At 37.9% G+C, this 25244-nt stretch overlaps 1 protein-coding gene across 7 annotated transcripts in view; it reads right to left on the bottom strand.

The window, feature by feature from the left end:
- The window catches only part of CACUL1 (CDK2 associated cullin domain 1), a 67206-nt gene that overhangs the window by 40200 nt on the left and 1762 nt on the right, over window positions 1-25244 (bottom strand). For 2 of the 7 annotated variants that reach the window (XM_054243356.2, XM_054243354.2), the window contains exons 2-6: window positions 4857-4983; window positions 3871-3973; window positions 2200-2282; window positions 1428-1536; window positions 102-194 (exon numbers count right to left, since the gene is read on the bottom strand). In XM_054243356.2, coding sequence (XP_054099331.1) covers window positions 102-194; window positions 1428-1536; window positions 2200-2282; window positions 3871-3973; window positions 4857-4981 — 513 coding nt within the window. In that variant the 5' untranslated portion in view covers window positions 4982-4983. Of the gene's footprint in view, window positions 1-101; window positions 195-1427; window positions 1537-2199; window positions 2283-3870; window positions 3974-4856; window positions 4984-10565; window positions 10722-25244 lie in introns of all 7 variants that reach the window. The other 5 variants (XM_054243359.2, XM_002756633.7, XM_054243357.2 and 2 more) reach the window with 4 other exon arrangements.

The raw sequence follows: 25244 nt of genomic DNA on the forward strand, positions 1-25244 counted from the left end.
AAAATTTATATTTTGAGGTTCTGGAGATACAGAAAAAGAAAAATAAATAGAATTTCGTTATCACATTTAAAGAAGGAACAGCTGGGAATGATGGCCCATACCTGTAATCCCAGCACTTTGGGAGGCCAAGGCAGGAAGTTCACTTGAGTCCAGAAGTTCAAGACCAGCCTGGGCAACATGGTAAAACCCCACCTCTACAAGAAATACAAAAATTAGCCAGGCATGGTGGTGCATACCTGTAGTCCCAGTACTCAGCGGGCTGAGGCCAGAGATTAGCCCAGGAGGTCAAGGCTGCAGTAAGCCAGAATCACACCACTGCACTCCAGTCTGGGTAACAGACTGAGACACTGTCTCATTCATTCATAAATAAATAAGTAAATGAGGGGAGTTAATAAGGACAAGAAAAGGCATGGTTTTAAAAAATTAAGACAAAATATAGTGTCACAATTTCAAACAATCCAGCAGTAAGTTAAAATGTATAGATATACATGCAGTGAAATACAATAGTAAGGAAAATACGAAGGGGATTTAGCTACTTGTTTTATTAATTTAACAACAACAACAAAAATAACTTTTCAAAGTTCCTGAAGTAGAAAAGTCATTATTTCCAAAGTGAAAGAAACATGTTAAAAAAAAAAAAAAAGAGGCAGCAAGTTAGATTATGCTGTCACATAAAAAATATTTACATTCAACAAATTAATCTAAAATTTCTGAAAACCACATTCTCTAGTTTTTAAGTCAGCACGAAAAATAACTGGAGAATATGGGAACATTATTTTATATACTCTTCAATCTCCCCAACAGGATATGCCTTCAGATAAAAATAAGTAAGTCCCTCTGACATAGAAACTATACAAACCCACAGCTAATTTAAGATGCCCTTGACTAAGGCTAACGCCCTGTAGGTCCAAATCATTGATTTAACAACTCCAGCACTAAATTTCTGATTATCTGCCAAATGCAACTCCTCCCACACTCTTGTTTTGGCTTATAACAACAATATTTCATTATGAAAACCAGAGCTGCAAACAGAATGCCCATCCAAATAAAATGTTTCTGGCTCATAAAGCCTGGCATAGACTCTTGATCTGTCCCCCTATGAAAACTGCCAGGAGGTCTCTATAAAATAAGGATTAAACTAGGCCACACACATCACGCTGAACAAATAAATAAAATGTCTACGAATCTAAAGACCATAGGAGTAATGGTCATACAAAGCTAATTATCCTCCTCTTTCCATTCATATACGTCATATTTAGTTACTCGGCATTCAGTCAACACATATTCGCTGAGTTGTAACTGTGGCAGACACTAAGGATAAAAGGACAAACAAGACAGAGTTCCTACCCCTCAAGGGAGGGCCTGTGAAGTAGTAAGACAGGGAAGCAGAAACAGTAACACAATCACTACCCTAATAGAGTTCTTACTGCTGAGATGCTATGGATCCACAGAAGAAATGCCAATAGTCTGTTCTGTTTTGAGGAGTGCAGGAGTTCCAGGAAGTCTTTAAACAGACTGACACAAAGGAATGTAAGCCTAAGAAAAGAATGAAGAAGCATTTGCCAGGCCGGAAGCAGAAGAAAAAACGCCTTAGTGTAAATAACTACAGATATTTTAGTAAATCTACTTTATTTTAATGTTGAGAAAATACCTTCCACCTTAGTGTGAAGGGACTAGATATTTTAGTAAATTTACTTCATTTTAATGTCAAGAAAATGTATAAGATGATATAGACTAGCATGTTTCATAAAGAGGCAAACACACAACTGCTGAGTGGCAGAGCTGAAAACAGAGACTCAAATCCCCATATTTTAAACCACTCCCCTATTTAATAATGGTTACTAACTTTATAACCTTATAAAAGGAATCATTTTGAAGCTAGACTTTTCATAAATCCATACTGCTGAACTCAAAGTGGAACATGTATTGATTCTAAAAACAAACTAAATTCCCTGGTTTTACATCACATATTACCCCTTTTAAAAATACTAACATCAGGCTGGGCACAGTGACTCACATCTGTAATCCTAACACTTTGGGAGGCCAAGGCTGGCAGATCGCGTGAGTCCAGGAGTTTGAGGCCAGCCTTAGCAACATGGCAAACCCCATCTCTAAGGCAAAAAACACAAAAAATTTGCCAGGCATGGTGGCACACACCTGTAGTGCCAGGTACTGGGGAGGCTGAGGTGGGAGGATTACCTGAGCCCGGGGGGGATCAAAGCTGCAGTAAGCCACAATTGTGCCACGGCAGTCCAGCCCAGGAGACAAGAGTGAGACCCCATCTCAAAAAATAAAATAAAAACAACACTAACATCAAAAGAAATATCACCCTGACTTACATTTTAATCATTAATAAGAATCATTCCTATATTAATATAAAACTAAAAATTATTTGGTTTCATAATAGGCTATATTAGTAGGGTGAAGGAAAACAAGACACCGTGATATATACAGAACTGATGGGAGTGCAACTTGATACAACTTAAACAACATTACTTACAAGACTGACTATTATTTCAGCACTGTTAGTAACAGCCAAAGACTGGAAGGAACCTAAATATTCATCAATCAAAAACTGGTTAAATAAATTAAGATACATCAATAAAGTAAGGCAGTTGAGATAAGCATTTCAGTAAGACACTTGAGAAATGATGATGACCCGACTAGGGTACTGGCATGTGAACAGCAGAAGTGGACAGATTCCACAGTGAGACCAGCAGTCCATAAACTGGATTCAGGTAAAAATTCAGGTAGATGGTGGAGTGAAGAATTAGAAAGCAAATCACTCAGAAGCTATAAAGCATAGATCTAGGGTTTCAACAACAATTTTTACACAATGCCTAGGCACTGAATATATGAGTTAAATGAATAAAGATTTTATAGTGAGCTGCAAAAAGATGGAAGAAAAAAATTTATACTAACAAGAAAAGAATATATTTGACTATGACAGAATACAGCTCTATCATTTGAAAAAGAAAAAAAAAAAAGCTACTTAGTACAAATGTTTGGGGAAAAAAAGACAAAAGAGACGAAGCTATCTCAGACCACAACTGTGAAAAAAGCAATATCCAAGCCCAAACCACACCCCAGCATGTGCTATAAACTGTGTTTATTTCAAAACTGCTGGGGTACTTCCTAACTGTGGTAAGCTATTGCTGAGTGACTTCTAGACATCATTCTACTTCTACACCGTAAGCAAAGTGTGATCAAGCCCTGATATAAAGACTATTTGGTTGGTGCAAAAGTAATCGGTTTCTGTCATTATTTTCAATGGCAAAAACTGCAATTACTTTTGCACCAACCTAACAATACTTGATCTTCAAGCACTGAAGGTTTACTCAAGTGGGGGGAGGGAGATCAAGCAAAGCCTTAAACAGAAGATTTTCTGCAACCAGCCCCAGACTTTAGAGCTGGGATGATGCCTATGTACAGGTTTATCAATGAAGTGTTTACTTCAGTTGTTTATATTGGAAGGTATTATGAATCAGTAGGCAAACTACTCTTCAAAGATGATGAGTTCCAAAAAAAAGTTAAAACACACACATATTTTTGTATCATAAAAGTCACCAAATATTGACATTGACAGAAAAAAATAAGGTTTTAAATAAAAGAAATGTTGACATGGTAATCAATGGAATCAGTTAAGGTCTGAAATACATTTAATCCAAAAATTTCCACAATTTATACCAAAGTTTCAAATAATCTATTCTAAAAATTACATGACTTAATCAATCAACATTCAACTAGAAAACATTTATAAACTTATATCATAATCAAATTAACAAGCTCCCAAAATGTATATTAGACAAACTAACTGCAACCAGTCAGGAAAACCCAATGAAGCAAAAATCAATATAATCAGTTCCTTACCTGCAGCTCCTTCGAGACTCTCTCTAAGTGATTAGTTATCTTTTTAATCAGATCACTATACATCTGTTCTGAGTGCTGCTGGCATACACATTTATACACACAACTGTAAAACAAACAAAACCCCCCACAAACCAAGTTAATCACAAAGCACTTAACTCAGTCCAAGGTTAAAGCACACTTTTGATACACAGCCACTGATCCAACAATTAATTCACACCTTCAAAAAGTAACCAATAACAACTTTTAAATAAAAAATTCATCCTCCCCCATCAGTGTTCGGATGGAAAAGATAGTACCATCCACTGTAAATATGCTCTTCCAAGTAGTGTATTACACGTTTAATCAGTACTAGATAATCTAATATTAGATGAGAATCTAAGGTCTGAATATGAAAATATTTATAAACCAGGCTCTCTCTCTCTCTTTTTAAATCAACGTCAAAATAAGGAAAAGAGAGTGATTGGTAATCAGTAGAAAGTTTCTAACTCATGGAAGTGTTTGCAATACAACCTCTTTGTACATCAGCTACGTGAACAACATAGTTGTCACTTCCTCATTCCACTGTGCTGATCTCATATCCCAACCCCGTTCCTAATTTGCTGTTTCCATTTACCAGGAGCTGGGAAACAAAATAACCGAAGAGTATTAGAACTGTGTGTCAATAAACATCAACAGATTAAACTAAGGTCTCCCTTTGAGATGAAAAATACGGTTTTTACACCAGATACTTCAGTCATTTTTGCTTTTATTGTTGACTTGTGCATTATGTATGGTGGAGATGGCAGGCTTACTCTGTCATGACTTGAAAACCACTTTTGAATAAAAAAGTATAAACCAAACCCTCCAATCCATAAGTGTGGAATATATAAGACACTTACAGAGCCTCATCTTATGTATCATATATTACACATTTGTGTGTGCATAATTCAAGTGCCCTGAACCTCAGTAAACCCTTTCAAACCCAAGCAAATTAAATCTTGACTTACCTGTATATCTGTTCATAGGATATGGGGATATAGTCACCAGGACTCTGAGTTAAAAGCTGATCTATGGCACCATCCAATTTTGGCCAGTATGTGCTCTTATAATCTTCAATAGTTATAACATTCATTACTAAAAGTAAAAAGTAAAATAAATATTACTATGTGCCACATGTGGAACAAACACAAATCACAGCCATTTTGCGCTCTCAGATTCCCTTCACTTACTCTTCTGATCTTACACTGACACTCTATCACCTAACTATCCTATTTAAATTAAAAACGAAAAAAGCAAACAGGTCAAGGATGCTAAACAGCCACTAATTGTGACTTTAAGAGGAAGTAGTATGAACCCGTCCATCTTTAAAAATAACAACTGAACAAGCAATCATCACTGGTTTCCTTCTGGGTCTCCTGTAAGCTTCCATCATCAGTGGAGCTGTCTCAAACATGCTCTGACCCTCAAATAGGCACTGGCAATTATGTAACAAAATGGCAATGAACCAGAGGAAAATTCGGAGAAACTGTGAACACCAACAATCAATCTTTGTAGACATCCTTGAGAAAATGTACCTAAGGACAAGGACTATGAGGATTAAGGTCCAAATGCTGCAGTCACAAAGAGGTTGCTGGAAAACTTGTTAAGGTTTACAATACCACCAAGCACCTCTCCAACATCACCACAGCTCCAACTCAGGCTGCTACTATCTTAAACTGAGCAAGCCCAACAGAAAAGCAGTCAATGAACTGGCGCCCTGCACTGAGGCTGACTTCATCCCTACTACAGGCTCTTTGTCCCACACTACAGGTTTCACAAAGCATTTGTACAGCGGATCCTTATAGCTCTGAAATCCACAGTTGCTTCACAGCACTGAAATTCTAATATTAAAACAAGAGCTAACAGAAGAACCTACTTATGTTCTGTGCCATGAACCACAGTTACCTCAGGACTAACAACAACTAGACCAGGTATTTTACAGTTTATTTTACCAGACTAGGAAGCAGAGTGGTTAACTGATTTCCCCACGAACACAAGGCTCATAACTGGCAGAGGTACCAGGTAAAGCAAAGCCTTCCAAGCATCTTTCCATCACATTATCCATCTCTACACCTTAATCATCCAGGTTCAAGATTTTGTTCTATGTACAACCTACATCATTTTTGTTCAATACTTTCTTTAAATCGATTCACTTCTGCTATTTAATTCTATTTTAAAGGACGTTGGAGGAATGAACTACTGAGGAATGTTCACAAAACAACAAGGCATAATCTTAAATGCATTTTGCTAAGTGAAAGAAGCCAGACCCAAAGGGCTACACATTCTAAGAGTCCCCCTTACACGACACGAAGAAAGGCAAAAGTATAGGGAGGAAAACAGATCAATGGTCACCAAGGGCTGGAAGGTAGGGAGAGGGATTATCTATATAGCAGTAGCATGGGGGAATTTTCAGGGCAATTAACTGTTTTCCATGGAACTGTGGTGAGGGATACACTACTTCATGTATTTGTCAAAACCAACAGAACTGTATATCAAATTACTATGTAAATTTTTATTTTAAAAAGTCATCAAGGCTGTAGTGGTAAAGATGGAATGTAAAACTCAGCAAATAAACCTAATTATAAATGAATCACATAAACTACACTGAAGGGAATGGGGAGTAAAGGAGTGTTTTGACTAATGTAAAGCTAAAAAAAAAAAAAAGTTTTACATGCATGTGCACAAACACACAGCAGGAAGAGGCCAGATCACGTAGGTCCTCATGGGCCATTGTAAAGACTCTGACTTTGACTCTAAGATGCAGGCCTCTCTGGAGGGTTCTGAGCACAGGAGTGACATGATCTGGCTTAGATTTTGTATCGATCATTCCAGCAGTTGCACTGAGAGTAAACCAAGTTCAGAGGCTGTGAGATGATAGTGGGTTGGGCCAGATGATGGCACTGAAAACAATAAGGAAAGGTCAGATTTTGAAGATATTTTAAAAGTAAAGTTAACAAGATTTGCTGACAGATTAGATGTGAGATGTGAAAGAAAGGTCAAGAGTGGCTCCAAAGTTTTTGGCTTGAGCACCAAAGGATGGAGCTGTCATTTACTAAAATGAGGACTGCATGAAAAGCTTAGCTGTCCGGGGGGCATAGCAAATACTGTTGGTGCCCCACCCATTTACCCCATCCACACCCTAAGACTACTTGCCTCAGTGTTCTGTCCAGCTGCCAGAGCTTGCTCTGCTTGTAGGAGCAGCAGGTAAGAAATTGTGGGAGAATTCACACAACCCCAGAGCAGCCTTCAACCAATCACTACTGAAGATTCAGTATCATTACCCCATTTGCTCCTTCTCCTTTTGGGTGAGATGACTCTAAGGCACATGTGCTACACTGCCTCCCAGAGCTCCCCACTGGTACTAAGCTCCAGCTGCCTACAGTGGTGACTTTACCTTACTGGCTTCCTTACCTTCCCTGTCTCCTTTCCCCAGTCTCCCTAGAGAGCTGCTTCCCAGGGTCACCTTCTTGCACTTGATACTCAAAAGTGTTACACACTAGCTCCAGAATATGACCTTTATACTTATGAAATCCTTAGTATTCAAAGAAAACTGAAAAAGAAGTAACATCCTCACTATGTGATTCTGAGTTATGGAATCCCTTATCAGTGTACCACCTAAACCACATCAAATACCTCTCTACCCCAAAAGCTGAGAGTTTACTTGCTTATCTCAACCCAATCCTTGGTTTAAAAAACAAAAACTACTAGCTGTTTGTTCAGTTTAACATTTGACACATACAGCCTCAGACTGTGTGTGTAATCCTGAACTTAAAAACTAGATTCTCCTGCTAGAGATATGTAATCACTTTCAACTTTGCCCACAGAAAAGATTTCACTGACCAACAGAAAGAGTAGGCCAGGCACAGTGGCTCACGCCTGTAATGCCAGCACTTTGGGAGGCCGAGGCGAGAGCATCGCCTGAGCCCAGAAGTTCGAAGCTATACTGGGCAACATGGTGAGACCTCATCTCTACAATATTTAATTTTAAAAAATTAAAAATTAGCAAAGAGTGGTGACACAAGCCTGTGGTCTCAGCTACTAGGGAGGCTGAGGCAGAAGGCTCTTTCAAGCCCAAAGGTCAAGGTCACAGTGAGCCATGTTCACACCCCTGTACTCCAGTGTGGGCATCAACGCAAGACTGTCTCAAAAACGAAACAAAACACAAAAGAAAGAGTAGCCAAAATTCATGCTACATGTAGAAGATAGCTGTCTTACTACTTTAAAATGAGAACCTGGCATGCTAATATCAGAGCAGCATGACAGGATCTTAGGAGATCTGGCAGAGCTGCCTATTTAGACAATACTTTTCAACTTATTTCTTGATTTCTGTAGTTCACTATTAAGCCTGTATTACAACATACATAAGTAAAAGGAGAAAATGAAAATCACTCATAATTCCACCATCAGTATATTGTGGCTGTGCCAGTGTACTGTGCCGTCTTTTCAATGTATATTATATGTGGCTAAAGAGTATATACAGACTTCCAATGAGCTACAGAAATCCTTGAATTTTACTTTTTAGATAATTAACTAAATCCGTTTTCTGTATATAAGGTGCAGTATCAGCAAGTAAGAGCCAAAATTAAAGTACGAATCGTAAACAAAATTAATTACCATTAAATTACTAATTTTCACCTCGGTTAGATTTTTCAGCTTGAAAATAATGAACTACTTTTTAAGCTACTTAAAGAAGTCACTACAGGCACAAATACCTACAAAAGCCATGTTAATAACATAAATAAGTAAAGCAGGCCTGGTGCGACAATAAGAAAAGTGGTGGGGGCTTTACTAAACAGAAGAATGTGTGTGCCCTCTAGAGACAGTGAAGTTCAAAAACACTTATTAAAAAAAATGTAAAAACATCATGCCACAAGACTTAAAACCTAGAAACACATATTTATAAGATAACAAGCTCACACAGTCTAAATCCCACTGAGAAAGTAGTTTGACCTTTACTAAGATAAAATGAAACAATCTAAAACACATGGAATAGTTGGAATCTTCATTCAGGAAATATTCTCGGGTTGCTGATAAACAGGAAACCATTAGAGGTGTATAATTCATAGCAGGCAGGAATAAATATGTTCAACTCTTACACTTTTTTAATCCAAATAACTTGACCTATTATTTATTTGTTTATTGTCAATTTCCCTCAAACTAGAGGTAAGCCCCTTGGAAAAGGAATTCACTGCTACAGCCCCGACTCTAAACAGTACATAACACATGGTAAGGACTCAGTAACACCTGTAAGTGAATTAACTTAGTGAGTCAACCTAAATGCTGAACAGAAAAACAGTGCAAGACATACTACTTATTAGCTGTTTTGGAATTAAAGCTTAAATCACATTTGATTTCACACAGGCTAAAGCAAACCAGGTTAGCCCTACCATATAATCCTTTTAAGGTTTTCTGTTGGTTTGTTTTATAAGGGAAGAATAAATTCAGAAGTTATAGTAAACATTATTAATTCAAACTTGGTCTACTGCAGAGACTGATCATCACTTTCCATCAGTGCTTAAAAGTGTGAGATCCAGAGCAGCATCAGCATCACCTGGAAACTCGCTGCAAATGCAAACTGTCAGGCCCCAATACAGATCTGCAGAATCAGAAATTCTAGGGGTAGGTGGAACCGAGGAAGCTGTTTAACAAGCCCTTCTTATGCCTTTTAAAGTATGAAAACCACTCTAACGCTTCAGCAGCTCAGGAGAGCCAGGTATCACTTAAGTGTTCCTCTTTTCTCAATTGCTAATATATGGTTTGTCTGTTCTCATCAACTTGGAGAGTCAAAGGTGTGAATCCACCAAAATGTTAAAAGGGTAACTAGGAACTGTCTTCCTACCCAAGATTCACTAAAATTCTACTCTTCCATATCCCGTCTCCCCACCAAAAAAAGCCACCTTCATTTAGAATAGATTCTTTAAGAATATAGTAATGGCAATTATAAAACAATTAAACCAAGTTTAAAAGGCTAAATTATGTCTAAAATATAATGACTTTTTAGATTAACTATAACTAATTGTAACTAGATAATTAGAATGGACAAGGGAAAAGAGCCCTTTGTTACCTATTTAACCCGAGCTAGTTAATCTATGCTATCTAAAATAAAAATTACAACTTTTGGTCACCAGAGTGTGCTCATCTGTCAATACCAATCTAGTAAATCTGGTTGAATGTTTCAGCAAAATGTTCTGCTCCCTCCAGCACAAGGGACAACTGAACTCTTTCAAGTGTTGGACTACAGCAGCTGAAGGCCAAGAACACAACCTGAGGAATGGGAGGGAAGCCCTTGTGGATAAAAAAGAGGAATGGTCAAAACAAGTATAAGAAGTAAAAACCATACAGAAATTTTTTTAAACAGAAAAAAGCTTTCTTTATCCAAATAAGAAAATACCTTTGTATAGTTGTACAATGTGTTTATGTTTTAAGCTAAGTGTTATTACAGGGGAGCCAAAAAGTTTTTTAAAACTTAGAAAGTTTATAAAGTAAAAAACTTACAGGAAGCTAAGATTGACTTATTATTTCAGAATTTTCTTTGAGATAGGATCTCTCACTCTGTCGCCCAGGCTGGAGTATAGTGGTGCAGTCTCAACTCACTGCAACCTCTGTCTCTGGGGCTCAAATGATCCTCCCAAGTCAACCTCCAGAGTAGCTGGAACTACAGATATGTGCCATCATACCCAGCTAATTTGTTGTTGCTGTTGTTGTTTGTTTTTTTGGTAGAGATGGGGTTTTGCCAGGTTGCCCAGGTTGGTCTCAAACTCCTGAGCTGAAGTGATCTGCCTGCCTTGGCCTCTCAAAGTACTGGGATTACAGACATGAGCCACAGCATCTGCCTGGAAGAAATTTTTAAATAAATTTAGTGTAGCCTAGGTGTACAGTGTTTATAATGTCTAGAGCAGTATACAGAAAGGCCTTCACATTCACTCATGCCCCTCACCCATAGAGCTTCCAGTCCTGCAAGCTCCAATCATGAGAGGTGCCCTATACGAATGTACCGTTTTTTAAAATCTTTTATATAGTATTTTTACTGTACCTTTTCTATGTTTAATCATATAAATACCATTACATTACAGTTGCATACAGTATTCAGTACAGTAGCATGCTGTACATGTTATATAGGTTTGTAGCCTAAAAGCAATAGGCTATACCCTATATAGCCTAATTGTGTAGTGGGCTATACCATCTAGGTTTGTGTAAGCACATCCTATAATGTTCCCACAGTATACAAAATCGCCTAACAAAACAATTCTCAGAATGTATCCACGTTTTTAAGCAAAGCATAACTGTACTTTAAATAGCCTTTTCCTTATTAGGAGGAAAAACAAACCTGTACCATCTACTCAGGTATATTCTGATTTGCCAGTACAAGAGGTCAACAACTGTTTCTAAAGTAGGTTAAAGTCTTTTAAAAGTTGCGTGCTTTAGGTATTTGCTGGGGCACTTTCTAAGTTTTAGGGTTTATGGTTTGCATAATTCAATTCAAACACTATGCACAATTTAAATGTCTACTGTGATCATGAGTTACCCATTCCTCAGCATACGTTAAATTCATGTAAACAACCAGATGACACTGATGTCTTATTTTTATTTTATATAAGTTCTCATTAACACACTCTTTAAGGGTTCTGTGTTCCCCACCCTATAACAAGAGCACATTTTGTTTGGTCCAGATAAGCCCTGTAACACACCAACTATATAAAACCTGCTTTGCCTTGCTGCAAATGAAGAGCCTCTTCCCTCAAAACACTGTAAAACTTGTAGAGCAAACACATGGTTACTGTTTTACTGCTTAGAAATCTACACATTTTTCAATTAGAGAAAATGTAATAAAATAGAAACTTCCTTCATCACTACTATCTTTAAAAAGTAAATAAATAAGTAACTGAGCTGCAGTGGCCTAACCGCAGATTGAAAGCTGTGTTCCTTTAGAATAGTTACTGTACAACACTGCCCTACCATTACAACATCACACAGGAACCTGTGACACAGTTCCTCAAATGGACATGTTATGACTTACATACATATAGTGAGAAGTTCAAGAGCTATCAAGACATCCATTTTGTCTCCAACTCCACTAAACCCAAAATCTCATAAAATTCAAAGTACTCAAAATTTAAAACAGAAAGTATTTGCTCAGCTGAGATTACATAGGTATAAACTATGCTAATTGCAGGTCTACCACACTTTTAAAATTCCGTGGTGGGTGTCTTCCGAGATTTAAACAAGTCAATCTCTCCTTGGCATTAAGCCCAGTAAAGTCTGAACCTTGAAGCAGTAGCATGAGGCAGGTGCCGAGGTGGATATCAACGGTAAGTAAACAAATCTTGCCCAGTAGGCCCCTGAGAAGTTCAGGACTTGAGGACAGAATACTATGAACAGTCATATCTGGAAACGGGTGGGAGATGGAGTAGTGAAGTCTGCAGACTAAACAGTAAAAAGAAAAGAGAAAGATTATTTGTGGAAAAACAGAGACCAAGGCTTAGGACTCTGAGACCTAGAAACACACGGGGCAGGACTGTGGAGTATGAAGCACAGAACTGGCAGATCAAGCAGGAGTCAGCATAAGAAACGCTCTAACATCTAGCCCCACTCCTTTAATTCCAGAATGCTATCAGCCAGGAATAATATGCTTTACTTCCCCCTCTACCTATCCATTCTGCCATTCTCTCAGAATGGCAGATCCTTCTCTAGAGAAACTGAATAGTCCCAGAGAAAAGACATTCACATACTAGTATCTGGCAGTTCCTCAACAAAATAGCTCTACATTCAATCAGCCTAACATGAAGCCCAATACTTAAACCTGACAAGGCCCATTATAAACACCGAACTAGCAATTATCTTTTTTCAGTTTTAAATAGGGATAGAAAACTAAGAATCACCAAAGATCTGTAAGAAGTCACAGACAACAGAGATCAAAACAAAACTTGAAAAGCTAAAAACAAAGATAATCCAGAGAATATAACTTGTTTAAAACTATAATTACTATCTTCAAAGAGGTAAGATAAAAATTAAAAACACTCATAAAAAGAAGCACTCCAAGTGCTCTTAAAATTTAAAAAAAGTGTTAAAAATACATCAAGGAATTCTCCCAGAGATTTACGAGAAAGGGGATGTAGTACAATGTGGTTAACCAACTTAGATCAAAATGGAAAATTCAACATGTGACTACCAATAATTCCAGAGAAAACAGAATAGAGAAAATGTAAAGGGAGAGAAATATTAACACATTAATATAAAAAAATTCCCAGAAATTTTCTCAAGGGGAAAAAAACGTCGCATACAGAAAAACACGAATTAAAATGACACGACTTCTCCATTGGAATTTGTACGCTTATAGTTAATGAAGCGATACTTTAAAAAAGTCAAGGAAAAGTTATTTTCCATTAAGAATTCTATAACCAAACTATCAATCAAGTGTGAAAGTAGTATTTTTAGATATGACAAGACCTGAAACTTTATCCACACACTCTCTCAGGGAAGGACTAGGAGATAAGCTCTATACAGATACTCGGAAATTCATCAACAGAAAGGAAGACAAAGCAGCAATCATTTCAAGGATCTGGGAAGTCCCTGAGTGGCAACTATGCCTGGCCCTAAGCAATAAACAGAAACTAGAGAAACAGCTTCACCAACAGACAAAAACAAAGGCTGATTTGTTTGAGCATTTCAAAAACACCAGTGACAGGTACATGGTGAATCTAATGAAGCTGTTGAAAAGTTTAAGAGTAAGTTTGTCCAGGCATGGTGGCTCACGCCTGTGAACCCAGCACTTTGGGAGGCAGAGGTGGGTGGATCACCTGAGGTCAGGAGTTCAAGACCAGCCGGGCAAACATAGTGAAATCCGGTCTCTACTAAAAATACAAAAAAAATTAGCCAGTGTGGTGCCATGCACCTATAATCCCAGCTACTCTGGAGGCTGAGGTGGGAGGACTGCTTGAACCTGTGAGGCAGAGGTTGCAGTGAGCCAAGATGCGCCACTGCATTCCAGCCCGGGCAACAGAGTGAGACACTGTCTCAAATAAATAAATAAATAAATTTTTTATAATTATGATAGTAAAAGAACTGGAAAGGTAAGTTTATGTTAGAGGTATAAGAGAATTAAATCCTGTAAGTCAATAGATAATATAAAAATAATTAAGCAGTAACAATATCAGCACATTGAAATTTATGGCTAATACAAGAAGAAACAGCTAAATGAATCATAATCAAACAACTGACTTTGGAGAACGGGTCCAGGAATGGAAAGGGGTAGGGAATGGAACCACTGATTTTCATTATGTGTCTTTTCACATAATGTGAGTTTTTAAATTATAAACCTGTACTATTTTAATAAGAGCAAAGTACTGTTTTTGTTTTCTACAAAGAGTTTGGTGTATCTCAAATCCTCAGAAATGGAAAAACAAAATCTACTGGAATGAAATTTCTGTTTCAGGGTCTCCAATATCTAAGGCATAGGAAATGTGCAAACTCAGAATTTACCAACTGCCTCTGGATCTACCTGACTGTTCCAAAGATACCTTAAAAGAGATACACAGACACCACACATACACACACACACACACACCCTCACTTCATACTTTTACTCCTTCCACGTCTGGGTCAAAGGCCCTGACAGCTACCCATCATCCAAACCAGCAATCTTGACTCTTCATGTTCCTTTCTTCACCCCCCAAATTTTACAGATTCTAGGCCCTAAATATCTCCAAAATTGAAACCTACTGTCTTCCAAAGTTTTATTTGTTCAAGTCTTCATCTCTTGTCTAGACTACAGAAATTCCAACACCCTAACTAGCCTCTAGGCCCCCATTCTCGAATTAACACACTAAGACAGATTTTACCAAGTTGGCTCCCTTAAAACCTTTCTCCCATTCCTACAGAATAAAATCCTTCCTCTAACATGGTGAGTCCTTCACTTCCTAGCTTTTTCAATCTGTCCATGTTTAATTTATAAATGTGTGCCACTCTCTCCTCACACTCTGTATTCCAAAAATAATTTCAATTCCTGGGTCTTTGGCACAGGCTGCCCTCTTCAAGGAAATCTCTTCCAGTCCAGCTTCCCCCTCCCAATCCCCTATCCTCCTGGCAAACTTCTATTCATTTTTATAAAGACTCTTTCCTCAATGCTACCAAATATATAACTTTACTATAGCATTTAATCATAATGTATCATAGTTATCTGTCTTTCTATCATCTCCCACATTAAACTGTGTCTCTTCATTATCAGAGGCTAAAATATTACTTCGGCATACAATAAACACTTGAATAAAATACCATTCAGATGATGAATCAGCATACCTGCAACTACATATTACAGATCTATTCAACTTTATCTATAAAGGTTAATAACCAAATGTCCACAAAAGCAGGAAGAAAAATGGAAAGCCAGTTTGTCCTGTCCAGACATACCATAAAAGGATATCAACAACCAACCTTCATATAGTGCTTAACAGTTTATAATGTGAATACATATGGTCTACAGTTTATACAGTTATAGTTTACAGTAAGTAAACAGTATTTTCTTTAGAGATTTGGGACTGGGCCTTATGTAAACATTAATAGCTTTTTCTTACAGTTTCATCAACATCATTTTATATGATACATGTCAAAATATAGCAAGATAAGATCCCCAATAGGATCCTGAAGTTCGGCCGGACACAGTGGCTGTCCCCTCTGTAATCCCAGCACAATGGGGACAGTTTTCAGACAGTTTCACTCTGAAAACCCTGACCTCATGAAACCCTGCCTACACACCCCTCCTCCCAAACATGAGACTAACTTTACTTGATTGAAGACCCTGCCATGATATTACCTGAAACCTCACAAAGAAAGAGATTCTCTCTAAGCAGACCTCACTGCCTCTAGATCTCTCACTAGCATCAGATTTCCCAGGGGAACAAGTACCAAATCTAAACAAATAGGAGACAGCTTACATTCCAAAAGAACTGTAAGACTTTAATACATTATACTGGCAAAAACCTGGGAATACATGTGGGAATGGATTCTGAGGGTGCTGACTAATGAAGAAAGAACTTTAGATGAGACAAGTCATTAAAAGGAACGCACTTACTAAAGATTCTTTATTCACTATACTACCTCAAGAAGCTGGGTACAGTTCTAACAGTTTGGTTGTTAATTGAAACCTGGACTCAATGTCAGCCTGCATTAAAAACAGTTGGAACTATCACTGATTAAGAACAGGATTAACAGTGGATTAGATACTGAAAAAGAAAAGATTAGTGCATGTGAAGACATAGCATTAAAATTTATCCAAACTAAAGCAGAGATGGAAAAAAAAAAACGTGTTAAGAAAATGAACAGAGCCTCAGTAACTCATGGTGCAATAACAAGTGATATAACATAAGTGTAACTAGTGGCAGGAGGGTTCTGACAAAAAATATGAATAATTTTCCAAATTTAACAAATTCTAAAACCCCACAAATCCAAGAAAGTCAATAAACACCAAAAAAGAACATGAAAAACTGATGAAAACTTAAGTAAAAATTTTAAAAGTACCCAGAAAAAAAAGGGACATATTATATAAAGAGAAACAAAGATAAGAGTATACAGACACTTATTAAAGAAACAGTAAGTGGCCGGGCGCAGTGGCTCATGCCTGTAATCCCAGCACTTTGGGAGGCCGAGGCGGGTGGATCACGAGGTCAAGAGATCGAGTCCATCCTGGTCATCCTGGTCAACATGGTGAAACCCCGTCTCTACTAAAAATACAAAAACTTAGCTGGGCATGGTGGTGCGTGCCTGTAATCCCAGCTACTTGGGAGGCTGAGGCAGGAGAATTGCCTGATCCCAGGAGGCGGAGGTTGCAGTGAGCCGAGATCACGCCATTGCACTCCAGCCTGGGTAACAAGAGAGAAACTCCGTCTCAAAAAAAAAAAACAATAAGGCCAGGCACAGTGGCTCATGCCCAAGTGTAATCCCAGCACTCTGGGAGGTTGAGGCAGGTGGATCACCTGAGGTCAGGAGTTTGAGACCAGCCTGGCCAAAATAGTGAAACCCCATCTCTACTAAAAAAATTAGCTAGCCATGGTGGCATGTCCCTGTAGTCCCAGCTACTCAGGAGGCTGAGGCAGGAGAATCGCTTAAATCTGGGAGGTGGAGGTTTTAGTGAACCAAGATGATGCCATTGCTCTCCAGTATGGGAAACAAGAGAAAAACTCCGTCTCCAAAAAAAAAGAAACAATGCAGGTCAGAAGACAACGGAAAGATATCTTTAAAGTGTTTATAGAAGAAAAAAAAAGGATGTGTATCTAGAATTATATATCCAGCAAATATCTTTAGAAAATGAAGATAAAATAGACTTCTGTGGACAAACAAAAGCTGAATAAATTGAAGATCAACAGAACCACATTATAAGAAATTTTTTTTTTTTGAGACGGAGTTTCACTCTTGTTACCCAGGCTGGAATGCAATGGCGAGATCTCGGTTCACCGCAACCTCTGCCTCCTAAGTTCAATCAATTCTCCCACCTCAGCCTCCTGAGTAGCTGGGATTACAGGCACTTGCCACCATGCCCAGCTAATTTTTTTTTTTTTTGTATTTTTAGTAGAGACGGGGTTTCACCATGTCGACCAGAATGGTCTCGATCTCTTGACCTCGTGATCCGCCCGCCTCGGCCTCCCAAAGTGCTGGGATTACAGGCTTGAGCCACCGCGCCCAGCCTTATAAGAAATATTAAGGGAAGTTCTAAAAATGGAAGAAAAATAAGAGATGGAAACTTCCATCTACACAAAGGAAAGAAGAGGGACAGAAATGGTAACTATCTGAGTAAATACAAAATACTTTATTCCAGTTTATTATTATTTCAAAGAAATCTCAGCATGATTCCACTCACATGAACGATCTGGAATAGGTATACCCATAAAGACAGAAAGAAAATTGGTAGATGCCAGTGAGGAATCGGAACTAGTTGCTTAATGAGTCTGGAATATTATTTTGGGTTGACGAAAATGATTTGGAACGAGACAGGTAGTTGCACAACACTGGGCATGTACTAAATGCCACTGAATTATTCACTTTACAACAGTTAATTGTGTGTAACAGAAATTTCATTCCAACTTTTTTTGAGGGGTGGGACAGATTCTCGCCATGTTGCCCAGGCTGAATTGCAATGTTGTGATCTCAACTCACTGCAACCTCCACCTCCCACATTCAAGCAATTCTCCTGCCTCAGCCTCCTCAGTAGCTGGGATTACAGGCATGCACCACTGCACCCGGCTAATTTTTCTATTTTTAGTACAGATGGGGTTTCACCACGTTGGCCAGGCTGGTCTCAAACTCCTGACCTCGTGATTCACCCACCTTGGCCTCCAAAAGTGCTGGGATTACAGGCGTGACCCACCACACAGCTCATCCCAACTTTTAAAAATAGATAAATGACTGTTTTGAGCAAAATTAATGAGTGTATTTGGGGGATTATGATATATATTAAAGTAAAATGTACAACAATAGCATAAAGCACAGGAAGGGATAAATGGAAGTATACTGCTATTAGATTTTTATATTATAAGTGGTCTAATACTATTTGAAGGTAGACTGTTATAAGCTAAACTTTCAGAAACATAAATCCTAGAGTAACCCAAACAAGCAAAATAACCACGCTAATAAGCCAAACTGGAGACAAAACTGAATCATAACAATAACCAAAAAGGGCCAGGTGTGGTGGGTCACACCTGTAATCCCAGCACTTTGGGAGGCCAAGGCAGCTGGATTACCTGAGGTCAGGAGTTCAAGACCAGACTAGGCAACATGGTGAAACCCCTTCTCTACTAAAAATATAAAAATTAGCTGGGCACAGTGGCGCGTGCCTGTTATACCAGCTACTCAGGAGGCTGAGGCAGGAGAATCACTTGAGCCTGGGAAACCGAGGTTGCACAGCACTCCAGCCTGGGAAACAGAGCAAGACTCCGTCTCAAAAAAAAAAAAAAAAAACCATGAAAAGAGGAACATTTTTTAAACAACAGATGGACAAAGAGTAAACAAAGTACAAGACAACATGATTTAAACCCTACCATACTGCTAACTACATTAAACACAATGGTAGCATAGGTTGTCAGAACGGATTTTAAAAAGGCAAGATCCAACCATATGCTGTCTACAAGAAATGTACTTCACACAAATAAATTAAAATGATGGTAAAATATATATTATGCAAACAATGCTCCTTAAAAAACCTGGAACGCCTACCAGTAAAAGTACTCTTTAGAGTAAGGAATATTACTAAGGATAAAAACAGACATTCCATCATAATAAACAGTCAATTCATCAAAAAGATACACAACAATCCTAAATACGATGGGCTAAATAAGGTTAATGAAACAGAACTGATGCCCATACATACATGGTCAGTTATTTTTGACAAAGTTGCCAAAGTAACTCAGTAAGAAGAGGATAGTCTTTTCAACAAATAGTGCCAACACAGTTAAATATCCATATGGAAAAAAAGGAGCCTTGATCCTTATCTCACACTATACAGACATCAACTCATAATTCAAGATCATAGATCTAAACATAAAAGCTAACCCATAAAACTGCTAGGACTTTGGGGTAGGCAAATATTTCTCAGGATACAAAAAGCAAAAGCCAGAGAAGAAAAATTTGACAGTTTAGTCATCATTATAATTGAAAAATATCTACTCTTAAGAAGACACTGTTAAGGAAAAAAAGACAAGCCAGAGAGTGAAAACAGTAATAATACTTAATGCCTGACAAAACTTTATCCAAAATTCACAGTGACTTCTTTAAATACATTAAGAAGACAAACAATACAAGAAATGAGCAAAAGATGTGAGCAGGTTCTCACAAAATAAATTATGAGGTAGGACAATGATCACACAAAAAAGCCAATAGCACAGGCACTGGTCCGTGGCCTGTTATGAACCGGGCCACACAGTAGGAGGTGAGCTGTGGGTAAGGGAGCATTACCACCTGAGTTCCGCCTCCTGTCAGATCTGCCGGGGCATTAGATTCTCATAGGAGCACCAACCCTATAATGTGAGGGATCTAGGTTGCACACTCCTTATGAGACTCTAAGCCCTGATGATCAGAGGTAGAACAGTTTCATCCCAAAACTACTCCCAGTCCATAGAGAATTTATCTCTTCCAGGAAACTGGTCCCTAGGTAGGGATGGCTGCTGTAAAAAAGCCAAACTTTAAAAGACTGACAATACCAAGAATGCAGAGCCTAATTAGTACAAGCGCCAATTAAGTAAGTAGAGAAACTGGAGCTGTCTTATACAGTTGATGGGAGTGTAAAATGGTTCAACCACCTTAAAGAATTGTTTGGCAGTTTCTCATAAAGTTAAACATATCAATAATATATAAACAAGGAATTCCACTTGTATGAAACCTTTGCCCACATCAAACCTTGTAAATGGTTGTTTATAGCAGCTGTGTTCCTAATAGCTAAAACTGGAGACAACCTAATGACCAACAGATTAATAAACAATGTGTGATATATCCCAAAAAAACAAAAACAAAAACAAAAACTACTCCTCAGCCAGAAAAAGGAACTGACATATGCAAGAACATGGAAGAATCTCAAGAACAGAAGAAGAAGAAACAAGCCAAGCACAAAACAATACACATTGTATAATTTCATTTATATGAAATCTTACAGTAACAGCAAGCAGATGAGTAGGAATGCTTGGGGCTGGGGAAAGCAGGCAGGGTTAACTGTCTGCAAAGAGACACAGGGAAGGCCAAGCATGGTAGCACATAACTGTAAACGCAGCACTTTGGGAGTCCGACGCAGGTGGATTACGTGAGGCCAAGAGTTCGAGACTAGCCTGGCCACCATGGCGAAACCCCATACCTACTAAAAACACAAAAATTAGCTAGGTGTGGTGGTGTCTGCCTGTAATCCCAGCTACTCGGGAGGCTGAGTGGGAGAATCACTTTAACCCAGGAGCCAAAGTTTGCGGTGAGCCATGATTGTGCCACTGCACAGAACGAGACCCTGTCTCCAAAAAAAAAAGAAATAGAGAGAGACACAGGGAAGTATTTCAGAGCAACGGAAATGTTCCTTTGGTTGTTGTGGTAGTTACCACTGGATAGACAGTCCTCCTTGGGCCTCACACACTCCTACGTCTTACTGAGTATGCCAAGAATGCAAGGCCATGACCAATCACTCTTGAACCTAGGCCATTCTGTACCTGATAACCTTGAAAGATGAGGTAACATCTCCCCCTAGACAAACAGCAGGCTTGCTCTCTGCTTTCTACAAAAGCAGTGGATTCCCCAAGTTTGATGTTTTTCAGCTGCAACACAAAACCACTGAAAACATCCATCTTGGCCATAGTATGTCATCCTCTCGAGACTTGGGGGAATGGGAAATTATGCAAATACAGCAATTGTCATGCTGTGTGCTATGATGTGAACAATAAATTCTTCATTCTGACCCAGGAGTCCCCCAGCTTACATCAGCATCCAGTAATACAAGTTGAGAGTCCCAAATCCCAAAATCTGAAACTTTTTGAGCACCAACATGACACATAAAGGAAATGTTCACTGGAAAATTTCGGATTTTGAATTTTTTGATTTGGGAGGCTCAATCATTTGGTATAATGCAAATATTCCCAAATCCGAAAAAAGAAACTGAAATCCGAAACGCTTGTGGTCCCAAGCATTTCAGATAAGGAATATCAACCTGTAGCACTAATAGGCTAACTTTTAGCCATTATAGGGTAAAATCAAATCCCAGACCAGACAGTTACATGGGTTAAAATGCATCTAACTGCACACCTAAAATGGGTAAACTTTATTGAATGGAGGAGGAGGAGAAGAGGTGTAGAGGAAGAAAATGGACATGGAGGAAAAAGAGGAGAGGAAAAGCACGAAGAGGAGGCAGGAGGCAATCAGAACAGAAATTCCTCAGTATGTGGAGAAATGAGTCCAGACATATGAAGAAAGGAATGTAAATTTGTCATGTTCTAACGAACTCTTACACACTCTCTAAACTGTGCTCTAAGAAGGTCCTTCACCAACTGAGAAATATACAAATAATTAAATACAACTATTGAAAAAAAAAATGCTGTGGTTGATAGTCCCTTGTAATTCAGGGTTAAAGATGGGTAATACTGCCATTCAAAGGGGTTCCCTGATTTCAGTGGAATAGTTCTATTTCCAGAGTGACAAAGGATATGGGGAATAACTTCCAGATATAAAATGGGCATGTTTATTTTAATAGGCTGCAGGGCCAGAGTGATTAGCAGAATGGCTTGGACTTCTGGTGGCTTGGATCTATCTCATGGTGGCTAACCATGATGTCCTTAGGGAAAAAAGGCAGTATACTGGGGTATTACTTGATCTGTTATAATGGACAGAAAAGAAAAACTCTAGGTATATTCAACAGAGGTCTCACTTAAGTGTCCATAATGGAGAGCCATATAACATCACTTAAGACCCACAATGAGCCTGGTCACAGACACGGAACCGCTGGAATAAAGAAGATGAGTTCCACTGAGCAAGAAACCCACAAAATTGCTTCAAGAGCGTAATTAAAGTCTTCCACCTAGCCTTTTCCAATACAATATGCAGGTATTCATTAGGGAGACAGTCTATTTGGGAAATGAAAATCGCTGAGACTTTTCAGGAATTAATAAATACTGGCTTTAAGCCAGTACAAACCCTAAGAGACAGGAATTCACTATGGTAAACCAGGCAGATCAGGGGCTTATGGATGTCATGTAAATGGTGTTTTGGCCTCAATCCATCTCACAGTAGGGCTGGTGGACCCGTAGTAACACTGCGACTCCCCAGTTCTGAAAACAAGTTCATGACTCCCTGATCTATGAAGTCAGGAATATGAACATAGGAAGGGCCAAGTTGAATCCCCTAGACGAACCCTTTCCTACCAAAATAATAAAATCAAACCAATAAACAGCACATCTTTGTGGGAACTACAGAAAATACTATCAATGTCAGAGACTTAAAAGATAGGAATGGTGATGACATTCTGATTTCATGAGCCTGTCTGGCCAGCACAAGAGACAGGTCTTGGAGCATGACTGTGGATTATCATCAATCAAATCCAAGGTGACACCAATTTTAATTGCTGTTCCAGACGTGGTGTGTTCACTGTGACAACTCAACATCATCCCTGGTACATACCAAATATCCATCAAGGTAACAAATCCCTTTTTGCTCTGTCCCAAAACCAGAAACCAACAGAAGCTGTTTTCACCTTACAGTATAAAGTATACCTTCACTTCCATAGCCCAGGGATACATCAACATGGCAGCTATCTTTCATTATCTGGTCCACAGTGACTTCGGGCATCTCAGCATCTCACAAGTCTACTACACTTATTTCCACAAGCAAGTATAGGTTTTCCTATATTACCATATCTCCACTGCACTTGGTACAATTCAGCTTTCTAATTTTTACCAACCTAACAGGTGGAAAAAGACATTCTATTACTATTTTTATTCTTTAATTTTGGTGGGTATATAGCAAGCATATATTTTTATGAGGTATATGGATATTCTGATACAGGCATACAATATGTAATAATACTTCAGGGTAAATGGGGTATCCATCACCTCAAGCACTTATCCTTTGTTTTACAAACAATCCAATTATACTCTTTTTCCATTACTATTTTAATACGCATGTCTCTGAATATTAATAATTTTATCTCTTCTTATGCTTGTTAAGAGTTTTCTACTCTACAAACTACTTATTAATATCTTTTGCCTATTTTTCTACAGAGGTCGATGCCCTCTTATTACAGATGTATAGCAGTCCCTTGTTTAGTCAGATGATAATCCCTTGTCAATTTTGGGCACTGTAAATAAATTCTTTCTTTCGTCTTTTGCTGAATGAAAATCCTTAATTTTCATAAATCAAAATCATTATTTTTTTCACCTTTATAAGCTTCTGAAGCTTTAAAAAGAACTTCCATGTCCCTAGGGAAAGAACTTCTTTAACATTTTCTATAATATTTAGTTTTTCTTTTCACATTTAGGTGTTTAATTCAGAATCTATCCATTTATGATATTAAATTTATTTTTTCTCTATATAGTGAGTCACTCTCCCTAACAGCATATGACTCCTTTCTCCAGTGGTTCATGATACCACTTAGAAAGTTCCCAAATATTTATCTATCTAGGTAAGTCTCCGCCCTCCAATTTGTGCCCTTGGTCTATTTTTCTGTTCTTGAACTTATACCACTTTACAACAGCCTTGACATCTTAAGTTCTAATAAGGCAAGCCTCCCATCCCCAAACAAATCTCTAAGACTAATTTAGTTATTTACAAACTTTATTCCACCCACCATATAAATTTTAGACTTAGGTTTCTGAGTTTGTCAAACCAAATGTAATTTTGATGGCATTTAAACTGAATTTATAAAATGGAGAAAATTAGTATTCTTATAATTTGATCCAAGAGCAAGGAAAATTGTACCATTTATTTAGATTATCTTCCCGTTTCTTTATAAAGTTTTATTCTTAAAGGTCTTGTGTATTCATGGGTTAGTTAATTCCTAGAGACTTCATGATTTTGTTACTATTACTGCCTACAGTATTTACTTTTGATTAGCTTTACTAGTTACCACTAGTGTAGTAAATGCTATCAATTTTTTAAGTTCTCTGAAGTCCAGCAATCCTGCTAAATTCTTACTAGTTCTAAGTTTTCTCTCGATTTTAAGACTTCATCTAGGCAGGTGATCATATTATCTGCAAATAATAAGCTTTTATCACTTACCTTACAATCTTTATACCTTATTTATTTGTTCCTCATAATTTAGCCAGGACCTTCTTACAATGCTTAACAGTAGTGATGACAGGCGCATCCTTATCTGGTTATTGATGTTAAAAAGCATATGTAACTAAAATTTCTCCATTAAGTATTATTATTTACTGTAGGATTTTGGTAATGACCTTACCTAGTTATTTTGTATTCCTAGGTTGCTAGGAGTTTTTACCATAAAATGAAGTTGGTATTTTTCTCGCTATTTTCCAGGACAACTTGCAAAGGGAATTAAGCATTAAAATGTGATGGAACTCACAAGAGTATCTGGATCCAGAGCTTCTAAAAGGGAAGATCTTTACCATTTCAGTTTATTAGTTCAAGGTATTTCTTATGATACCAATTTTCACATTTAATAGTTTTCTAAGAATTATACTTTTCATTAGGCTTTCAAATTTATCAACCTAAGTTCATAACATTCATTTTTTAATCTAATATTTGTAATTTCCATTTTTCATTTATTTGCATCTTTTCTTGTCGATTTTATCAGAAGTCTGCCTAGCTTATTAATCTTTTCAAAAAATAATATTGTGGTGTGACAGATCCTTCTGTTCTCAATTTTACTGATTTCTGTTCCTAACTTTATGCTG

The sequence above is a fragment of the Callithrix jacchus genome, chromosome 12, assembly GCF_049354715.1.
Source record: "Callithrix jacchus isolate 240 chromosome 12, calJac240_pri, whole genome shotgun sequence".
Classification (NCBI taxonomy): domain Eukaryota; kingdom Metazoa; phylum Chordata; class Mammalia; order Primates; family Cebidae; genus Callithrix; species Callithrix jacchus.